Raw genomic sequence first — 24048 nt, 5'->3', positions numbered from 1 at the left:
GTCCATTTTAATCATCCGAGAGAAAAAGGGAAGATGGAGGGCGATCCTTTTATTATTATTAAGTAAAAAACCGAGAAAACACTAGTAAAATTTTTACAAGTCCACTTTACCTGCAAGGCCTGGAGATGGCACTGATGAATTCGGTGACTGGACAGTTCTGTTTGAGGGTGGTCGTGGCTGGCCATGATCGGTACTAGTATCTTTCCTCACAATGTTGTCCAGCATAATAGTACTTGAACAGTCAATCTGGTAAGAAAAGAAATTATTTCATGGCATTCTGACTTGGCAAGTTAAAAGCGACTTTAAATTTATAAGAAAACTTTAGTAGATGCAAATATCCTTTTGAGAAGTTCTGATGTGTATTTTCCCCATAAACAATCTTAGAAAAAAGCTCTCATACTTCTTAATATTTCATCATAGTAAATATACCAAGGTCACACTATTTCACAACTCATGAGCCAGGAGAAAGGAATACTGTGTGCTACGTCCTTAAAAGTGAAAACAAAATTATATTTAAAATTTTAGTTAAAGATAATAGAAGTACCAATTAAAAAAAACCTTGGTGAGATGAATAGCACAATTTCACATTTTAAAAATTTCTTTAGTGTCTGGCTTAATAACAGCCAAATGGAATCTGATATATTTTCTCAGTCTGCTCAGATGTGTGACTGTGGCTAAAGAATATGAAGAAAATCTGGTCTTACACAGGGAGGACCTTGTAGAGCCTCTGAAAAGGTTGTACAGACCCTCATGTTCCTGGCCCACACTTTGAGAACTCATGCTCTGGTATGCACTAGATAGATGAAACAAGTCCACACATCACATATTTTGAGAACATTAACTTTATTTAAATACATTATTAATGTTTGGTAGGAAAAATCTGATCCCCTGTAGATTCTTGCTTTAACATGTTTATAAGTAATTGACTGCTAAGCCAAACTACTGATAAACTTCTACTAAGACTTTAATACTTTAGATTCAAAGTTTTTAAATTTTATTTTTATTGAAGTATAATTGAATTACAATGTTTTGCTAATTTCTGCTGTACAAAAAAGTGATTTAGTTATACATATATACATTATTATTCATATTCTTTTCCTTTATGGTTTATCACAGGATACTGAATATAGTTCCCTGTGCTACAGTTCTTTGTTGCTAATCCTTGTTGCTTGTGTATTCTATATACACCAGTTTGCATGAGCTAATCCCAAACTCCCAATCCAACCCTCTCCTACCTCTCTTTGGATGCAAATATTTTTAATGCTTAAATATACCATTTGTTTCCTAAGAATGTCTTTGTGATTACAATCCAGCTTAATAATAGTTCTAGTCTTTCTCAATCAAGATTCTTCGGGAAAATTAAGTCCTTCATTCCAAGGGCATAGACTGTATATAATGAATTTACTTTCTTGCCTCTGCATCTAGAATGGTACTAATTATGAACAAACCTTGGAAGGACTGAGGAAACAGTCACTCAAAGCAGTTTCTTTCTTTTGTGGTTCAGATGAGGAATCTCAGTTGAGAAAGGCTGGTACACAAAGGGTCATCTGTATTTGAGGGCTGTAGAGGAAATTTTACTTTCTGTGGGTCCTCTTTCAGTTGGGCGAGGAGGGAAGTAAATGGGGTTCTTTTCCTTTAATATGCTTTGGGCACTACCTTGGCCAATACAATACTTATGGCCAGAGTGCAATAAGTACTGGATTGACTAGATTTGTTAGATCTTAATGTAATAAAAGTTATTTACACTGTGGAGGATTCCTAAAAGCTAAAATAAAATTATAGGAATGAATGAAAGTTTTCCTATCATCTATGCATGAAAATAAAATACATATACTCTACCCACTAAATTACATACAATTATTTTAAAAATGAAGTAACTCCAGTAAGGTTAATGATTCAACTTTTAGGAAATATGAATTGATCTCAGTAATTTGAAAAAGTAAATAATATAACATTTTAGATTTCCTTCACAATCCTACAAGATTTCTTAAAAGTTCTTAATGTTTGCATGAGTGATTACCTAAGCTTGTAGGATGAAAAAAGGTAAAACAAATATCAACTCTTGTGTAACTGATTTGTTTCTTCAATGATATATTTTCTGTCTTGAAAAAAAAAATTCTTTTTTGGAGCCATGCCACAGGGCATGTGGTATCTTAGTTCCCTGACCATGGGTCAAACCCACAACCCCTGCATGGGAACTGCAGAGTCTTAACCACTGGACTAGCAGGGAAGTCCCCAAACTGACTGATTAAAAAGTCATACTGACAACCAGTTTAGAGGTAAATGTATTTAATTTAAATAAAAAAGAAATCAGAGGTAATACTGCACTTGTCAGTAAAATGTTATCATTTCTCTATTAAACCTGCCTCCAGTTCTTCTGATGTCTTAAATGTTAGCCTTGCTCTCTAACCTTATTCCAATGAACCAAGTTCCAGCAATTCTCCTCCTGTGTTTTCACTTCCCTCCTTCCCTAGCTTACATTCCATAATTAATCACCATAATCATTCATTTACTAACACATTAACTCCAGTGCCCTGAAAGACATTCTGTAGTATGTTTAAGTGTTAATACTAATCTTTTTATGATTCCTGCTGTTACAATATTTCTAAAGGATAAAAACAACTTCCAAACACAAACACACAGCCTATAATCCAACATACCCATGGCCTTTCACCAGATTCAAGTTCACTTAAAATTTCTGAAACAGATTCTTTAGTGGAAGTTTTGTGTTTACTTACATCTGGAAGAGAAGGAAGATTGTAGGGACCTCCCACCGGTGAGCTCAAATCAATCACAGGTGAGCCGAAAGCCTTTGCATCATACCCTGCTGCACTAGTAATGGTGGGGCTGGAGGGAGTGGAGGACGTGCTGTTGGCAGTCGAGGGGGCTGCATGCCCACTGCTGATCTGCCACTGCGGTAGCAAGAAGGAAGAAGAAAGGTTGCCTATCAGCAAGCCTGTTACATCAAATGTCCATCTAAGCCCTGTTCCAGGTACAAGACAAAGTAAAAGACATCTTCTACTATTTGAATTCAACTGTAATTTTCATGGAACGGGGAGAGGACACTGGTGCATATAATTTTCAGTAATTCTCTACAAACATAAATAATAAAAAGCACTGATTTCTCCCAGAAGACAACAGTATACACCAAAAAACCACTGCACCCAATCTTGGAAAACGTATATATCGAAAAAGAAATCTAAACTTGTACATAGCAACTACAAATAAAGATGGAGGACTGAAAACACACATTTCCTTTTGTCCCTACCTGATATATCTGAAACTAAAATGACAGTCAGTTTTTCTTTTTTTTTTTTTTTAAAAAAAACAACACATTGACCCTAAAGACAAAGAACTAAAAACAGGATGATCGTTGAGTCTGTTTAAGGATCAAATCTTAGTTCCTTTCCTACTCTAGCTACCCCAAAATAATAAGGACTTCCTTCACCTCCACAGAAGAAGACTGGAAATTAAGTTTCCAGAATAGGTAAAACAGTGTCTTTGGACTCATGGGCACCAGGCTCAGTTGAAGGCAGAAGTATTACACTGAAAATGAAAATTAAGAAACTGTACACACACTGAATGCTGAGCTTCAACGAGCATTAGGCCCTGCATTTCAGGCATGAAACAAAGAGATCTTTTGCGAACTGAGCCATTACCTAAAGACAGTGACATCAGTAACTCTAATAAACATGCCAAGGAGCCCTCACACAAGAGCAAAATTCAGCATTAAACATTAGCCCCATATCCCAGCTTTCAGTTTTTTTAAAAACACCCATTCCTTATATACAAACAGGCAACTAAGCATCAAGAAACATCTGAGAAAATTGTTACAGGCTGAGATAAACAAAATGAAAGTGAAGTCGCTCAGTCGTGTCCGATTCTTTGTGACCCCCATGGACTGTAGCCTACCATGCTTCTCCATCCATGGGATTCTCCAGACAAGGGTACTGGAGTGGGTTGCCATTTCCTTCTCCAGAGGATCTTCCTGACCCAGGGATCGAACCCAGGTCTCTAGCATGGTAGGCAGACGCTTTACCTGAGCCACCAGGGAAGTCAGGCTGAGATAAACCCATTAAGACTAGGAATGCTATAGAATACAGAGATGAACCACCCTGCTGTCTAAAATTTACTTTGAAATCTATCAAAAGTAAGAAGGTTTGACTGATGGATGAATGGATATACAGATAACAAAGGAGACAGCAAATAGAGCAATCTGTCCGCTATACAACTCTCTCAACTAAGTTTGAAAATTTTATGATAAAAAGCAACCAAGAGGTATCTTAAGACTATGCGGAGGAAAAAACTCCCAAACACAGTATCATTTATACGGGGATGACACAATACAGAGTGACAGTGACAGAAATATTCTAACTTTGAAAAACCTAATTTATATTCTCCACTGAAAAAACCAAGTAAAAAACTCTGTGAACATGAATGGCAACTTAACCACCTACCACCCACCCCTCAAGCCTATCCATCCATCCGTCTCTCTCTTCTTCCTTCCCATCCCAGAACAAGCAGTTACAGTTCATGTGTATCTTTCCAGGTTTCTTCTATGTATATGAAATTAAAACACACACACACACACAAATTTGATGTTTCTTCCCATATATACTTACAAGATCATATATAGATTACTGCCTTTTCTTAATAGCTAGAAAGCATTTCCATTGTACCAGTATAATTTAAGCGATTCTATTAAAACAAACGCTCCCCTATGTTTTCCTCCTAGTTTGTTCATTTATTCATTCATGTTTAGACTTTGACCAGAAAACATTTTTAAAAACATTCTTAGAGTGTGTATCTATCCATTAAAAATAACAAACCGAGGGTTTCCCTGGTGTCTCAGTGGTAAAGAATCTGCCTGCCAGTGCAGGAGACACGGGTTTGATCCCTGATCTGGGAAGATCTCACATGCCGTGGAGCAACTAAGCCTAAGCACCACAACTATTAAGCCTGTGCTCTAGAGCCCAGGAGCCACAACTGCTGAGCCTATGTGCTGCAGCTACTGAGCCCACATGCCCTGAAGCCTGTGCTCCACAGCGAGAGAAGCCACTGAAATGAGAAGCCCACGCCCTGCAGTTAGAGAGCAGCTCTCTCTCCACAATGAGAGAAAAGCCTGAGCAGCAGTGAAGACTCAGCACAGCCAAAAATAAACAAACAAGTACAATTCTACATATATAGAGGCTCAGTAGTTGTGGCTCCTGGGCTCTAGGGCACAGGCTTAATAGTTGTGGTGTGCAGGCTCAGTTGCTCCAGTGCATGTGAGATCGTCCAAATCAGGGATCAAACCCGTTACATAGCTATGAGGTAGATAAATATGAGTACCCAGAATGTGCTAGGTGCTGTTATACACACTACCATCTAAGTCTCAGCACAACTCTGCAAGGTACGAACTCATTTTATAGTAGGGGCAAATGAGATTTGAGAGAGTAAACTTGTACAAGGCCACAAAAGTATTAGGAAAATAATCAGAATGTAAGATCTAACTGTAGCTTGGTCTCTATTTACCTCATTTCTAATGATAAAAGAGAGATAGGTATAAATTTTATTGAAAATAATTAAAATGTTATTTTAGAAAATTTATATCACAGTAATTATAAAAACACACAGACACAGCATGTGTACTTTAGAATATTACTTTAAAATAATTTGATTAAAATGAATGTTACAGAATTATGGGGAATAACATCATATTCTTTATTTTTGTCTTGGCAAAAAAACTAAAATCAATCTGCTAGTTGTAAGCTGGGAAGACACAAGTACTTGGGGAAGACAAAGTGCTGGGGGAACTTTAGCTTTTTAAAACAGTAATTCCTAAAAAACATATGACCTGAAAACATTAAGAATATAAATATTAAACCTTCTAAAATATAATGTATAACCTTAAATATTAAGCTTTATCAGGTGTATATGTACTGTATCCTGTTTACTACTGAATACAATATAGTCTTATATACAGGTATATATATATATATACTGTTTAATGCTTCATATTAAAACTGTGTGATACTAAGTTTGTTTCCAAGAAGTCTCCTTGAAACACTCTGAAGATTCATTCATTGGTTTCTTTTGAGGTATGCCATCTGTATTTGTTAGAATACTTCCATACTCACCTAAAAGCTACACACATTAATACTGAAAAATTCATACCCATGACTCACTGATTATTCTGGGCCTTTACTTCTGTATAAGTAGCTTGATTTTTTTGTTGTTGTTGTTAATTACAAAGCATTGAGATCCTTTCTCCTAGCTTTGTCTCTTTAGGTCTGTATGTAATAAACTTTGTAATTCACATTTATTTAAAAAAAGAAAACAGCTTACTCTTGCTCTTCATCACTATTGCTCTATCCATAAATTCAATATGATTTGGAAGCAGAGAGAAGTAAAAGCACCTGTGGAGAGGAGACACACATACCTGTTTTATGGCTTGTTGAGCCAAGAAAGCCATCTGCAAGGGGTTGGGCTTCATTGCTTGTCGTGGCGTATTCTGGTTTGATGGGTATCTTAGCTGTTGATGATGAGGAGGGAGAACTGGTCCATTGGGCTTGGGGCTATGATTCTGAAAATTTATCAAACGTGGAGGAGGTTGCTGGAAAAAAGACATTGTATCAATTCAGTGGCAGTCAGCTCCTGAAAGATGAATTACAGAGAACTCTATTTTATAACTTTTATAGAAAGAAAACAATTCTGCCACAGATGAATCATTTATTAATATTACAACAAGGGTATGAGGGGAGGGGACAGCTGCCCAGAATGTGAATAAGCATTTAAAGTAAAGAAGTTTTACTAGGAAAAGACCCTTGGGAGAGAATTTTCCAATCAGAGTTAAATCTAGACCAAATTGGGAAATAGGGATTCCCTAAGTCCCTGATGACTATCTTCTGCAAAGAATTGCCCTCTTCAAATCTAAAATGATAGAATAATAATTACTGATAGTTACTGAGTAGTTATCACATGTCCAGTACTAGTTAAAATGCTTTACATGTGTTAACTCATTTAATCTTCACAAAGATCCTCCTCTGAGGCAGGGATTCTCTGTTTTACAGAAAAGGAAACTTGTACAAGATTACCAATGATAGGAAGGAATGGAGCTAAGATCTGAACTCAAGTCCTCTGGCTCTAAGGTCTGTGCAGACCTCTAAGGTCTGTACTCTAAGCAGATATTAATAATGAAAACACATGATATTAACAACATTTAAAAATGAGTGAATTTTAGATCTTATTGAGATCAAACTACATGTCAGGCATTGCGATTGGCGTTTTATATGTTATCTCGTTATTACTCCCCTCAGTCAGTTCAGTTGCTCAGTCATGTCCAACTCTTTGTGACCCCATGGACTGCAGCACGCCAGTCCTCCCTGTTCATCACCAACTCCCAGAGTCCACCCAAACCCATGTCCGTTGAGTCAGTGATGCCATCCAACCATCTCATCCTCTGTCGTCCCCTTTTCCCGCCTTCAATCTTTCCCAGCATCAGGGTCTTTTTTTCAAATGAGTCAGTTCTTTGCATCAGGTGGCCAAAGTATTGGAGTTTCAGCTTTAGCATCAGTCCTTCCAATGAATATTCAAGACTGATTTCCTTTAGGATGGACTGGTTGGATCTCCTTGCAGTCCAAGGGACTCTTAAGAGTCTTCTCCAACACCACAGTTCAAAAACATCAATTCTTCGGCGCTCAGCTTTCTTTATAGTTCAACTCTCACATCCATACGTGACTACTGGAAAAACCATACCTTTGACTAGACGGACATTTGTGAGCAAAGTAATGTCTCTGCTTTTTAATATGTTGTCTAGGTTGGTCATAACTTTCCTTCTAAGGAGTAAGCGTCTTTTAATTTCATGGCTGCAGTCACCATCTGCAGTGATTTTGGAGCACAGAAAAATAAAGTCTGTCACTGTTTCCACTGTTTCCCCATCTATTTCCCATGAAGTGATGGGACCAGATGCCATGATCTCAGTTTTCTGAATGTTGTTTTAAGCCAACTGTTTCACTCTCCTCTTTCACTTTCATCAAGAGGCTCTTTATTACTCCCCTACCCCTGCCATTTTACAAATCAGGACACTAAACATTAAAAAGCTGGGATAACCAGAAAAGAAGTCACATGACTCATTAAAGGCAGCACTATGGTTTTAATCCAACACTAGTCTGCCATTGCATTAGTCAAACATGTTCTGGTGTTTAACTGGGGGTTGAGGTACTAATCACAGTTTAGAGGATGAGTTTCTCTAAAAGAAAACAGATTTTTAAAGGAAACCGTTCAAGGACAGCATTGGTTGATTACAGGACAGGGTAAGGACAAGCTTAGTTTGCTCACAAATGCTATCCTTAGAAATTGACACCAGTGTTCCACAAAAAAGGTAACCTTGGTTACCAAAGTTCCACAAAAGGTTGGCAAATTATTGCAAAGTAAATACTTATTTTCAGGCTTTGTTAACTGTATATGACCAGAACTTCTCAGAAAGGGAACTATTAACCCCCATATTCAAAGTGGTGGTGGTGGGGGGGACAAATAATGAACTTATAAAGCTGAAGTAGCAACGTCTTAAGGTGGACAGCTATAAAGTGTAGCCCTGCCCTCTTTTTGTTCTTTTCTTTCTCTCATTTTTGGAATTTATCTCCTTTCCTGGGAAAAGGTCTTCTGTTTCTCCTCTCCTGCAAATTAGCTGGCACTGGGTTCACACTTAGTAACTTACAAGAGTGACCAGCAATTACAGACCTAATGAAAAGTAGACTTAGACACTATTTCAAGATCAAAGGAAATTCTGTGGATGAAGAATAGAAAAATATGAGAAAAAGAGAAAATGCCAAAATTTCACAGAAGCCTGAAGCCATAGCAATTCTTTTTGGTTCTTCTATTAAAGTTTTTCACTGGAAGGGTTTTATATCACAGAAACACAAACAAAAAATAATTGGGGAAGTATAGTGGAAAACTTCTAAATTCATCCAAAAGACTATTTTTTAAAAAGTGGAAAAGCACTCAAAATGATCCTTAAGGGAAAACAAAGGCAGTTAAAACTTTCGCCTACTCCTTCCCTGACTGGGATTTATATATTGATTCAGTCAAGAAATGACATTCAGGGAAAAAAGAAAAAAACGAAGTGACATTTGATGCCAGTGTACTATACTCCTGTAAGAAATCAGTGTGGAACTGGATGTTCACTCACCCATCAAGGAATCCCAGTGTAGAAAGATCTAAAGTGATTGATTTTTATCTCCTCTCCTAAACTGTTATTGTTGAGGGAGTTAATTTCTAAGAACCCCATGACAGGAAAAGTAACTTAAAAGAACAGGACTAGAAACTATTTATGAACATAAAAGAAATAGCAAAACCAATGCTATTTTAATTAAATGGAATTAACTTGCAAGAAGGAAAAAAGGGAGAGAATAGAGAAATAATTGAGAGCTTAAGTAAAGAGACATATATTCATCATTATCCTTACTCTCACTGTAAATACTTTCATTATTATAGGTGGTAATTTTATTCTAGGTCAGTATAACCATGAAGGATAGCAGATGTCCTTCTAACATCCACTCACTGTTTAGGAAAATTAATATATACATATAAATGAGAGTATCTCTGCAGAACAGTAAATCTGGCCCAGGAGTGAGAACCATAAAGTATACAATAACAGACTTAGATTTAACAAACTTTGAGCTGTCCACTGCAGTACGACAGAGTATACTGTACACCACTCAATAAAGAGATGCAGAGAGTTTATCAGTTTGTACCACACAGTCATGTAACTATGTAGTCTATCTGTGTATCACCCAGCTCTTCAATCATTCAGATTACATGGCTGCTTTCAGAGAAAGAAGAAACAGGGAACTCCTGTGTAAGCGATTTTTAGAGCAGGCGTTTAAATTGACCTGTATCTTCAGGCTACAGGTAGAGTATGACAAAGAGGCACACATATACACCTGTCTACAAACAGATATTTTACCAGATGTACGTGCAAATAAACTGCTAGAGAACTAAGAAAGCAGATAAGCAGGGCAGTGTAAAAGTTTAAAGAAGAGGGAAAAAACTGTTGAGTGAAAAATGTAGGAGCAGATATTTGGTAGAGAGAAGATAAAAATGAGAGATGAGAGTACTAGAAGAGGGTTCAGGGGTCACTGAGAGGAGACAGAAAAAGAGCAGTGTGTGAAGTAATGACATAAAGATGAGAAAATTACAGCTGATATTCTAACAACACGGGTTTAGACTGCAGGTCCACTTAGACAAGGATTTTTCTCAATAGTGAATACTTCAGTACTGCACAATCGGTGTTTAGTTGAATCCTCAGATGCAGAGCAGTGGATGTGGAGGAACCATGGTGGGTGGCGGGGGGTGGCTGACTATAAGTCATATGTGGATTTTCAACTATATGGAGGGTCAGTGCTTCTAACCCCTGAATTAATTGTTCAAGGGTCAAATGTGTTGGTAAGTGGGAAAATTAGGCTGTATAACAAAGATTGTACATTATATATATATATCATACAGCAGTACACCACAGAAAGAAATAATAAGATCAAATATAAATTTCTGAGATAAGCAGGGTAAAGGCTCTATTGAGGTTACTTCTGTTTGGTTACTGTATCTATAAATAGCTGTTTCTGAGAATGTGACTGAGTCACACAGAATCTATTAACTGCCTCAGTTCCTCACTTTTCAATGAAAAGGGAATTAATGCAAATGATGGATTTATCCTGTTTCAGGTTAGTAAAGTAATAAAAATCACTTTACCATCTTTCAGATACTTAAGATAAATGTTAATCATGTAAATGCTTAGCACTAGTCACTCAGTAAGTATTTTCTCTCTTTTCCTCATCAAATATATGTCCAAAACAATTTGGGTGCTCTGCAGTCTATCCGCAATATGTTACTCTGCAGTCTGGGTGGGGAGTGACAGAAGAATTCCTCCATATTCTTAACAAAATTTCAACTCTGCCAGTGGCACTCCTGGGATCGAAAGTGTATACATCTTTTCTCATAGAACACTCAAAAAACAAAGACCTCTTAAATTGCTTGCTATTTACTTCCTTTAAAAACCTGGGTTAAAACAAAGTTCGAGAGCAATAATCAACTGGTCATACTAATTAATATTCTCTTGGATTTGACATATCTTCTTAACCAAATTACCAGACAGCCATAAATCACAAATAAAATCACCTCAGGCCTACACAGAAGCAATTTAACAAAATCAGGATTCACACAGGCCCATAAGCCTTATTCAGGGTTGAAGCAAGTCTCCTATGAAGAGTCTTGTATAACTGCTACCAAAACATGCTATTATGCCATTTAATTGCTTTTTCATAAAAGAACTGCATTATGTATGCATTCCTCTTAGTGCTAAAAAAACACTGGTAAAAAATTTCTCTAATGATATGTTTCCTTTTAATCAAGTAATAGATATTATTCCTGATTCTTTTGTTGATCAAAAACTGAGCTAAGTCCTGTTCTCAAGCATAATGAGAATTCTTAGTCTAGTTCTGCATGCTTTGAACATTACTAATACTTATTAATCCCTGTGCCATTTCATTTGAGTCACTTACTGTAAATCAGTTCAAATTCTGAGAAACAGGGAGTATAAATTAATAAATAAAAGGAACTGAAAATAAAGAGACAATTTTTGTGCATTAAAATAAGAATGGTGCATGGGGGGATAAAAAGAGACTTGCTCTAAATGGAGTGGATAGAAGCTTCTTCTATAACAACAGCAGAAATGTATACTAATATTGCAGCTGTTTGTTCTTAACTAATGCACGGTAATTAATCCACAGGATCATGATTTTGATTCATGCTCTGAACTTGTTACTGTATTGTTAGTACTGTTGAGTTTATGACTATATGAACACATGTCTAGACTCCTCCACCCACTTACATCACAAGTAGAATTTACATGCATATGTTCTTCAAACCCTTTAGAGGGATAAGTAGAAAATAAACACATGCTTTTTCCATTTCTTCACCTGTGACTGAAATCTTTGTTAAGAATTAAGAAATAATACAAATAAAAAGATGACAAAACTGAAAAAAAAAAAAAAAAAGAATGGTGCCTGGAACATTTGCTCAGAAAAAAAGTTTGAAAAAGGCAGACTTCTAACAAACCACACCCTTACCCTTTTCTATTTCATTCTGTCCTAGTTTCTAGATGCAGTGGGTTTTCTAAACGCTGCATCTTCATAGAGGACAGATACGTGAAGCTTCAGTCATCCTGAAGCACTAATGTAACAATTATGAGTTACAGGTACACAACTTTCCCACCAATCATATGCATGGGTTATTCAGGAATGCAGTCACTTATCCTCTGTTACAAAGATGACAAAAAGCAGATGAGAATAGATGTCCCAGCTGAATAAACCATTAATTTCTTTTTCAGAAGGGCTAAGAACTAGAGTTAAATTAGGGACCCTTGATGAGACAAATTTTTATAAATTCATATATTTAAATCATGGAGGAAGGAAACCTTGGTTATTTTAGGAGCTGCTGAATACAACTGTACTATAATTATCTAAGTTAGGACAGGCCTGCTTCCAAATTTACCTGGTGAGAGATGGAAGGTTGCTGGATGGGCCCCTGCATTCTAGGGTTTGGTAAACCCACAGGTGCTGGCCTCCGTTGCACCTGTTGCCTCTGAGCCATTACCTGTTGCTGCATATGCTGGAGTCGTAACTGAGCTAGGCTGATCTGGGTTGGAAACTTGGATAACTGGTTTGAAGATAAACCACCTGGTGGCTGTGAATTCTGTTCCACGACAGGATTCTGCTTAGGCATTTGTGGTTGACTCTCTTTATCTTCAATTACTAAAGAACCTAATCAAAGAGAAAAAGTTAAGTTCTGAAGATTTTCTGATAGTAACATACCATATTTTGTAAAAGGCTATCTTTGCTCATTTTCAGGATTTCCAAGGAACTTCTTTTTGTCTTAGGAACCCTTTACACGCTTAAAGGTAGAAACTCCGAAGAGTTTCTGTTTATGTAGGGTCTATCAAACAAAATCTACCTTATTCAAAATCAGAAATGAGAATTAAAAAACATTTTTCCATACTAATTCATTTAAAAGTGACAACCCAGAGTAACATATTTTTATGGAAAAAAAAACACACACAAAAAACCTTTTTATTTTCAAAAAAGTTTAGTGAAGAATGGCACTATTTTACATTTTCAAACAGTTCTTTAAAATGTCTGGCTTAATAGCGGTAACTGTTTCTGCATTATCTAATATATTGTTTAAATAGAAATACATGCAGAAAACCCAGCCACATATGGGTATGTACTTGGAAAAGGGAGACCTTTTATCACCTGAAGGAGCTTCAGACTACACTGTGAGAACTGCTACTGTATAATCAAAACAAAACACGCAAACCTGACTGTTCTCACTGGATGTGAGAACAATACCACAGAGTATTTCTGACTCAGTTATCTCTCTATGACGTAGCAATTGAATGACAACAACAGCTAGTTCTTTACACCTTCATGGCGCAAATTGTGTTAGTTCTCTGATGGCGAACACCATGCTTTATAACTACACTGTTAAAAAAGAGATTAAAGGTACCTCTCACAGGTCTGGTCCAAGAATAGGGCAAAGCTTGATTTCTTCAATAGCAGAGACTCAGTTAAAAGTTCCTGATTTACTAAGCATATGCATCCTTAAAAATATGGTTATCATTCATTAAATACTTACTCCACATTAGGTACCATGACAGGAGATCTATGTATATTGTTAAAATCCTTCATACAGATAAGGGATCTAAGGTTCAGAGAGGCCAAACAACTTATCCAAAGTCACAAAGACACTAAACTGAATATGCGTCCAAGACATTACTTTTCCCTTGCACTCTTCTACAACATGTTTCCCAGAAGCCATAAATAAACAAGTTTGGGAAAGTTGTATCCTTCTTAGAAGATTTAAAACTTCAATCTCACTTTAAACGACAATTTATAGAGCTATATATGACAGCTCTGAAAAGTCCTACAGTAAAGGATACTGTCTTACAAATTCCTCAAAAACAGGAGGTGTTTTTGTTTTTGCTGATTCAGATTTACCTAAACTATATTCACTTATGTGCATACAGTTACATATTTTCTTAATTTTACCTATGTCTACATCATGTGGACTATGTTTTAAGTGATATGCTTATAAGTACATAAAAGTCAACATGACTGTTACTGTGGATATAAAGCTGTGATAGATTCTTTGTATAGCTACATACGTGGTGGAGGGTAGAGTAGGATAAGAGATAGTTATATACATGCTTTGTATTAAGATGCTTCTTTTTAGTTATATAGATGAGAATATGTATGATACCAGCTGCTGGCTATGTTTATCAATCAATAAATATGTACTTCTAAACTGTGCTGAGGAGTCACCTTATCATTTCTTCAAAGGGTCACATTACCATTCTTACTGTTCTCACATATGGATGAGATTTATGTAAGCCTATTTCTTCCTTTCTTGGAGTGTTCTGAGAGCACTGGTTCTCTTTCCAGCCAGTTCTTTCTTACCCAGAATCTAGCTTAGAGAATGAGAGAGCAACCCTATTTGATGATTTTGAAACAAAGTCAATAAGCCCCAAAACTGCCAAAAGGTGGTTAATGAAGAATGTATATGAAATTCTTGTTTTTGTTTCTATAATTTCCCTGTGAGAAATTAAGAAAGGAGGCAAAAATTGAAGGTTTTTTTTTACTAGTACATAATGTAACAAGGACTGCCTGCAGGGATATGTGATGTTACCAAATGATACTGAAATTCCCCCTTTTTGATAACTCTACTACTTCAAATTTGGGCAGTTATCTATATGCATGATACACTTCAATTAGGAGGTTAAAAATTATTTAATTATTACATAAAAGGAAAAACAAAAACAAAACACAGAGAGAGAATTCCTCCCTACCAAGAAAAAGCAAATAAATGAGCCATTAGTACCTGACAACTGGGTCTCAAGAGTGAGTAAGCCAAGAATTGTATGAGAAATACTGTTTTAACAGAAAACATTCTAAAAAGTACTATATTAATGGCAGACACATGTAAAGAGTTTTAACAACTATTCTGATAAATATGTCACTAACAGCACAAGCAAGATTCTACTTGCTTAGGAAGAAAAACAACTCCTAAATCCAGAAATCTAGACACTGAGTCAATAAAAGGATGTTTCATATCACCCACATATTTATATGTGTGTTTATATTCATGCATGTGTCACAAATATACACACACTAATGAAATACCAGGAAAATTCCATGTCTTTAAAACAAGATAATAAAAATACTTAGGGGGTAGAAGGGAATACATTTTCAACAATCTCATAATCATTAAGAGTTCCAGAAACAAATGGCACTTTGAGAAAATCTACATAACAGCCTACCTAAATTGATTATATTTTGAGCCCAGAAACTAGGATCACAGTGAAACTGGATGGTATTGTTGGTCACTGGGGAAGCATCACACCTTGCTCGAAGGAGGTGCCGTAACCGGTACGTAATCTAGAAGAAAGCAGAGACAACTAAGCATCCAAGTCTTTATTAGGCAAATAATTTATCAAGTTCCCAACAAATACATAAAAAATGCTCTCTATCATATATGCCAACACAAAACAAGTGTTCATAAGTTATAAAAAGTGGACAAACCACACAGTTTTTCTTCAAAAATGCGTTAGAGGTTTAAGTACAATTAGTTTTACTGTTGAACACAAAACAAATCTTTCCTAAAGTGACAGGTTAAAGTTGGTTCACTGAATTACAGAAGTTTCACAGATGTACCAACCACATATTTGTAAAGTAAAATCACATACTGCCTTTATTTTACTCTTTCAAAGAAGGATTCAAAGTAGAGATTAGGGGGCTAATGGATTACAGAAAATACAAATGAATCTCTGCTCAGGACATTAAGTGCAGCCTTGACCAGGCCTGCTAGTAGGATGGCCCTTCTTGCTCCTGTGCTGTGAATCTTAGTCATCACACCACCTCCCACCCTCCTCCACACTGCAGTCCTCAGTGAATGCTCAGTCATTCTCTCAGTCTTTGAAGAGTTCAGCTCTTGGCTCATAATCACCATCTCCAATATTATTCCTGCCATAATCCTAGATGGGCCACAGGACTGGAAAAGCTCAGTTTTCGTTCCAATTGCAAAGAAAGGCAATGCCAAAGAATGTTCAAACTACCAGACAACTGTGCTCATTTCACATGCTAGCAAGGTAATGCTCAAAATCCTTCAAGCTAGACTTCAACAGTACATGAACCGAGAACTTCCAGATGTACAAGCTGGATTTAGAAAAGGCAGAGGAAACAGAGGTCAAATTGCCAACATCTGCTGGATCATAAAAAAAGCAAGGGAATTTCAAAAATAACATCTACTGCTGCTTCACTGACTCTGCTAAAGTCTTTGAACTGTGGAAAATTCTTAAGGAGATGGGAATACCAGACCACCTTATGTTTCTCCTGAGAAACCTGTATGCAGGATAAGAAACAATAGTTCCAACCAGTCATGGAACAACTGACTGGTTCAAAATTGGGAAAGGAGTACATCAAGGCTGTATATTGTTACCCTGCTTATTTAACTTCTATGCAGAGTACATCATGAGAAATGCCGGACTGGAGGAATCACAAGTTTGAATCAAGACTTCTAGGAAAAATATCAACAACCTCAGATAAGCAGATAATACCACTCTAATGGCAGAACGTGAAGAGGAACTAAAGAGTCTCTTGATGAAGGTGAAAGAGTGAAAAAGCTTGCTTAAAACTCAACATTCAAAAAACTATGATCATGGCATTTGGTCCCATTACTTCATGGCAAATAGAAGACGAAAAAGCGGAAATGGTGGCAGACTTTATTTTCTTGTCTCCAAAATCACTGTGGACAGTGATTGCAGCCACGAAATTAAAAGATGCTTGCTCCTTGGAAGAAAAGCTATGACAAACCTAGATCACATATTAAAAAACAGAGATGTCACTTTGCCGACAAAGGTCCATATAGTCAAAGTTATGGTTTTCCAGTAGTCAAGTATGGATGTGAGAAGTGGACTATAAAGAAGGCTGAGCACTGAAGAACTGATACTTTTGAACAACGGTGCTGGAGAAGACTCTTGAGGGTCACTTAGACTGCAAGAAGATTAAAGCCAGTCAATCCAAAAAAATAAAATAAAATAAAATAAAGCCAGTCAATCCTAAAGGAAATCAATCCTGAATATTCATTGGAAGGACTGATGCTGAAGCTCCAATACTTTGGCCACCTGAAGTTAAGAGCCAACTCATTGGAACAGACCCTGATGCTGGGAAAGACTGAGGGCAGGAAGAGAAGGGGGCAACAGAGGATGAGATACTTGCATGGTATCACGATCGATGGACATGAGTTAGAGCAAACTGTGAGAGACAGTGAAGGTCACAGAAACCTGGTGTGCTGCAGTCCATGGGGTCACAAATAGTCAGACATGACTTAGCAACTGAACAACAAATTCTGGATGATTTTAATATACAATTAGATGACCTTTCTTTCCAGATTGTTTCCTCTAGTGCCCACATCCCAATAATCCTACAAACCCTAAAGGTCCTATGAACTTTTGCTCTTAAAATTTTTCCTGTCCTTTGAGTTTATCTTACCTCCCAATCTTACAATATCCATCTGAAGTGAAGTGTTAGTTGCTCAGTCATGTCCAACACTATCCATCAATTTCTCCTTATCCAGCTTAAATCCCAGGAGTAATTCTCATAATCATTTCCTTGCATATATCCTCAACACCTTTCTCTCACATGTCAAATTAGACACACTCCCTTCTCTTCAACCTTTCTCTGAAACAACAACCAACAAACAACACTGGTTAAATCTTTTCTAATGACTGTAATTGGACTGGTAAAGGGACTGATCGGACTTCAAAAACAGCCTATTTACTAAGGTTGACATGCTATCATATGACATTCCTCTGGTCCTTCACATCCGTACTCTCCTAAATGACTATTTCAAATGACTCTCTCTTACCAAACCTCCAGCATCTCCTGAAAAAAACACAGGGACGATCAGAGACCTTCTACAAACTTACACCACCTACCAGTACTAGTGGTCCCTCCTGTCACAGTGGATTGACCGGCCAGGCTTCCAGCTAGAGCAAACCATGCACTCGTGCAAGTGCAAGTGTTAGTTGCTCATTTGTGTCCAACTCTCTGCAACCCCATGGACTAGAGCCCACCAGGCTCCTCTGTCCGTGGGATTTTCCAGGCAAGAAAACTGGAGCGGGTCTCCATTTCCTTCTCCAGGGATCAAACCTGGGTTTCTTACATTGCAGGCAGATTCATTACCCTCTGAGCCACCAGGGAAGCCATTACACTAGGGCAACAGGGCCTACCATCCTTGCCGATTCAAAGACGGCACTCAGCAATTTTCTCCTCTCAGGCTTTCAGTAGCTTTTCACACAGGTGATCACTTGGCCCTCATGGAAGCGAAGCATTTTCTTCACTTGGCTTCTAGCAGACTACAGTCTCATGGTTTTCCCCTTATTTCACCGGCTGCTACTTTTTAAGGTCACTGAGTATAGGTGTGAGTTCCAGTGTCACATCTCAGTCTCCGGTGTTGGTTCCTCCCTCTCTCCCACACCAGGGTGTCTTGCAACTGCTCTTTCTTCTCCTACACCCAAGTACTTTTGAGAGATCTCATCCAGTCTCATCATTTATACAACTCAAATTTGCATCTCAGTACTTACTCATCCTACTGTGTGTTCATTCACTGTGCCCCTCTTAGGCCTCCTGGTCCATGTCACAGTAGCTCCCATCTCAGTCTCTCCCTTGCCACCTGTGCCTGTTCTCTACCTGAATACTCTCTGCGAGTATGTGCCTGCCTTGCTCTGTCACCTTCTTCAGGTGTGAGATCAAATATCGCCCTCTTTAGGCAGAATTCCCTATCTGAAACCACAATCCCACCCCAACGCTCCCAGATTCTTCCCTTAATTTACTGTTTTCCCTACAGCACTCAACACCATGCAATGGTCTATATATTTTACTTGTTTTGGTATTGTCTATCTCTCCTTATTAAAATGCAGCTTTTTAAGGGCAGATATTTTGCTTTGTTTTCTGTTCCCTTAGTATTTGGAATACTTCAATAAATGTTGAATAAATAAGTTTGCCTCCTTTAATTGCTAAATTATCTCAAATAGCTATACTAAATTCTGAGTAAAAAACATTTATTCTGGGACAATGTAGAGTACATGGCACAGTGTTTGGCAAACAGCACTCAACACAATGCTCTTTTCTCTAAGTTTTTCTTGCTTCCTTAATTCTTTGCATCTTAGCAATTCTCACTATAAAACATTCTCAATAAGATGCTAATCAAAAGAATGATGACCCCAATTTTTCCTTTATAAAGTCCTTATGCTTTATCATTTTCAAAATTGAATAATTTATTTTGAAGTAATTTTAAAATTGGAGAAAAATAAAAATAACCCTTCACTCAGATTTCCCAACTGTTAATAAGCACATTTATTTCAGGGCCCACTCAGGGATTCCTGTGCACAGACACTACTATTACCAGTCTTTTTACAAAGCTTCGGATAGCAAGCTGAAGACATATAGGTTCTGTCTCCCCTAAACACTCCAGTGACTATATTCTAAATCAAAGATCCTCTAGCATAAGCAACAAAGTACAAATTCAGAAAGCAGCTCTGTTGCAACATGACCATTCAACCCAGAGAATTCATTCTAATGCCAACTCTTCCCACAGTGACTCTTTCCAGGATGCTCACTAGGGATATAGGTTGTATTCAGTTGCCATGTCTCTTCAGTCTTTCCCTGACATGTATGTCTTTGATGATTTCAGGCTTTACATTCAGTAGGATGACTTTCAACCTGGGTTCGAGCGTATTTCCTCCAGTATAGGTAAAGTATTCTTGTCAGGAAAACCACACAAGTGATAATGTGCACTTCTCAGGGCATCATATTGAGAAGCTCAGGATGTAAACTGTCCAGCCATTGATGATACTAATCTTCATCACGTAGTCATTCTGCTGCCCAGTTTCTCTACTGTAAATTCACCACTCTGTTTATAACTGATCAATATTTTGCAGAGAGGTATTTTAGGGTTATACAAAAACCCTATTCCTCACAGTGCTCTATTCACTACATTAGTACCCAGCGAGAACTCCTTTTGAATTTCCTCTAAGACAGTGGGTGGCTCAGCTAGTAAAGAATCTGCCTGCAATGAGGGAGTCTAAGGTTCAACCCCTAAGTTGGGAAGCTAGCCTGGAGAAGGGAGTGGTAACCCACTCTAATATTCTTGCCTGGGAAATCCCAACGATAGGCAGAGGAGCCTGGCGGGCTACAGTCCATGGGGTCAAAGAGCTGGACATGACTGAGTGGCCAATGCTTTCACTAAGACTGTGACCAAATGTGCTTCTTTAATTTCACTATTTTTTCTCTACTTATTTATATTCTCACCATAAATTCTTCCCTTGTCATTTGCCTATTTTTCTCATCATGGGCTCATTTATCCCTACTTAATCCAATGTGTTGTAACTCATTGTTTATTTAGTTTCAGCCTCAAATTTGTGGGTGTGCCCAAGGTGACCCACTTAGGCTGGATCCTAATCTTTTTGACAAGTCTTCATCATTTCATCAGTTCAAGATATTCTGGGTACAACCTGCACTTTCCCTCATTTTGTTTGATATTTAGAAACCCACATCTGGAAGGACAGTGGGTTCACTGCTACTGAGCATAGCAAACATACATACATACACATACATACTTACACACCTAAAATTATTTCCAGATCTGTGTATATGCATAAAACTCTGTTGTTTAGTCACTCAGTTGTGTCTGACTGTTTGTGACCCCATTGACTGCAGCACACTGGGCTTCCCTGTCCTTCACCATCTGCCAGAGCTTGTTCAAACTCACAGCCATTCAGTCAGTGATGCCATCCAACCATCTCATCCTCTGTCGTCCCCTTCTCCTCCTGCTTTCAGTCTTTTCCAGCATCAGAGTCTTTTCTAATGAGTCAGCTCTTCACATCAGGTGGCCAAAGTATTGGAGTTTCAGCTTCAGCCTCAGTCTTTCCAATGAAAATTCAAGGTTGATTTCCTTTAGAATTGACTGGTTTCATCTTCTTGCAGTCCAAGGAGCTCTGAAGAGTCTTTTCCAACAACACAGCTCAAAAGCTTCAATCCTTTGGCACTCAGTCTTCTTTATGGTCAACTCTCACATCCATACATGACCACTGGAAAAACCATAGCTCTGACTATACGGACCTTTATTAAACTCTGAGTTCATAATTATACCTCTATCTTAGGGATCTTTATAGCTTTATTCTTTCTTCTATGTTTCTAAATATCTTTTCTAGGAGGAAAAAAAAAACCAAACAAACCAAAACTTGGCTGCCATTGCCCTCAATATATTTACTTACTTGCTCAGTCCATTTACTGATACTCTGTTGCTTAATGTAACCAAAATCCAAATGACATTCTGCTTACTACCTCTGTGTTCCCCACTCACCACTTCATGCCTTTGGCTGGGGCTGCCTCTATGTGGTCCCCCAACCCTCTTCACTACACTGTGTCCTCATAGTCACCATGCTAAAGGCTCCATGCCAGGAAGTAGAGTTGATCATTCTTATTTTAACAATCCTTTTTGGCACACTATAGTAACTTAGCACTTCAAATTTATGAGTTTTAGTTTGGAACTTGAAAAATAAAGCTTTCTTGCCCCCCAAAATTAAGTCAGAAACTTAAGCACTTCCTTAGATGGTAATCAGCTTTAATCAGAAGAACTATGAGGCAAATCACTTGGAAACACTATATTTTTCCTTTGAGGTACTATGCTGTAAATTCCTTCTTTTACTGATGAGAAACTAGAAGACATGGAATTTATTTTTATCTCAGATAACTAGTACCTATTCACTAATTAAGTTGTGGCAGGTCTAAAAGTAATACTAAATTTGGCCAAACTCTGTTCTTTATCTTAAATAACAATTTCTGCTGTATTTTACTGACATTCAATGTAAATATATAAAACCTCTTGTCATATTATATTACCCATCTCAAATATAAACCATTATACTTATTGAAACCCTTGATGCATGTTTGAGATAATTCTGAGGAGTCATAAACCTTGACTAGTGTAAAAGATAAACAACGAGTCATTAAATGTATTTGTTGATGTCTTCAGATGTATCTGAACTTAAGTCAGATTTCACACTGAAAACTTAGCTACTGTTCAAAAAGCAAAAGACAAAATTAAAAAAAAATATGAAAGATGTGTAAAAAGCTTTTGAGATGGCAATACTGTATACTGCCTTTCTACTGAAGTTAAAATAAACAAAGAAATTTAGTATTTGAGTTTCCAATCCTGTAAAATATAACAGAAAGTTTTACCTATATTTATTTATAGCTTCTGACAGTTGATATTATCTAATACCTTATTTATTTACTATCAATCTTTCATTGAATTCCTATATATCAAGCACTGGGTAACATAAAATTTCTACCCTTAAAGAAGTAAAAAGTCAGACTTCTCTGGTGGTCCAGTGGATAAAAATCTGCCTGCCAATGCAGCGGACATGGGTTTGATCCCTGGTCCAGGAAGATCCCAAATACCGTGGAGCAACTAAGCCTGTGTGCCACAACCACTGAAGGCCTGTGTGCCTGGAGCCTGTGCTCCACAAGAGAAGCCACAGCAATGAGAAGCCCACACACTGCAAAAAGAATACCCCTGCTCACTGCAACTAAAGAAAGCCCACAGCGATGGAAACCCAGTGCAATCTAAAAGAAGAAAAAAAAAAAAAAAAAGTGAAGGAGATTCAAAGAAAAATATGCAAATATAATAACAGTAGATAAAAATAAGTAACAGTATGATGGATACATGCATAAGGGCTTTGTAAACACAGGGAAGGTTAATCCAACCCAGTGTTGATCATGGAAGGCTGCCAAAAGGAATGGAAGACAAATCTAAACTAAACCCAGTAGTCTCTAAAAAGAAACAGCATCCTAAGAAAGGGTAACAGTAATCCAGGCAAAAGAACATGATATATTCTGAGCACTGAGGACTAAAAGGAACTGCAAGGAGATATTTAAGAAACATAAAGGTCTTTGAAGGTTAATTATATAGGCAGACAAGGGAAAGGGAGTAAAAAAACTTGTGGAATCCCCTTTTACTACGTATATACTCTAACCACTTTACTACTTATATATTCTAACAGTTTCTTAGTCACTAGTATTACAAAAACACCTATTGCTAGTACACTCTCTTGGTCTCTTTTGTCAGTATTTCTTACCTTTCTTCTAAATAACGTAAGGATAAACTGAATGTTTAACAGATGAGAGAAGAACCCTAGGGAAATACTGGGAAAATGTTTTCAAATATATTTAAAACTGGACTTCTGAAAGGATTCTTCTATTCCAATACATTTGGTCTTTTACTGAGTATAACTCCTATTGCCAAAAAAAAAAAAATGAACTAAGAATCTCAAGCTAAGCTTGAAATTTCAGGCCAGTAAGACATTTCTTTTTAATTTTCAAGTGTATAAAAGCCATTATTTAAAAAATAACCTGAGAAAACATGTCTATATTTATGAAGCATGGAAGCTCTAAAGGACAGAGTTGCATAATATAGTGACTTTCAAATTTTCTTAGGATAAAAATCCTTCTAAATGTTTACAAGCAATCACAAGCTTTAGCTCTGCATTCATCACAGGTAAGTTATTTTACTAGCTGTATCTGCTGCCAGTGATGCAGCAAGGCGCACCACAATTCAGTGAGTCAGGAAGCTGGTAATACTGGTTCCTTATGCTTCCTTGTGTCTATTTTCTCCCGTGTATAATACAGAGAACAGTCTCCCTCTCTATTTCAAGAGCTCATTGTGCAGATTAAGTAATCCTATCCTCTAACTTTACTGTTTTATTATAATCACAAACAAAATCATAGAATAAAATTACAGAAACATTATTAAACTGATAAGGAGACTATCTGTGCAAATATGTTTTCTTATGTACAAATAAAAATATTCATTATGGGTCTAGTAGAGAAGAGGACAATTCTCTCACTTTCTCTGTTAGCTGTGTTTTGTTTGACTTATAGGAAAATATAGGTAACA

The 24048-nt window shown here is 37.2% G+C and overlaps 1 protein-coding gene across 2 annotated transcripts in view; it reads right to left on the bottom strand.

Annotated features, from left to right (window-relative positions):
* Positions 1 to 24048, bottom strand: part of TRIM24 (tripartite motif containing 24) — a 113030-nt gene that overhangs the window by 16589 nt on the left and 72393 nt on the right. Inside the window, exons 8-12 of one of the 2 annotated variants that reach the window (XM_068972541.1) lie at positions 15350 to 15467; positions 12529 to 12797; positions 6422 to 6595; positions 2739 to 2912; positions 111 to 246 (exon numbers count right to left, since the gene is read on the bottom strand). In XM_068972541.1, the coding sequence (XP_068828642.1) occupies positions 111 to 246; positions 2739 to 2912; positions 6422 to 6595; positions 12529 to 12797; positions 15350 to 15467 (871 nt within the window). The remainder of the gene's footprint in view (positions 1 to 110; positions 247 to 2738; positions 2913 to 6421; positions 6596 to 12528; positions 12798 to 15349; positions 15468 to 24048) is intronic. The other variant, XM_068972542.1, reaches the window with a different exon arrangement.

This window comes from Capricornis sumatraensis, chromosome 5 (assembly GCF_032405125.1).
Source record: "Capricornis sumatraensis isolate serow.1 chromosome 5, serow.2, whole genome shotgun sequence".
Lineage (NCBI taxonomy): Eukaryota > Metazoa > Chordata > Mammalia > Artiodactyla > Bovidae > Capricornis > Capricornis sumatraensis.
This window is presented reverse-complemented; position numbering and strand designations above follow the sequence as displayed.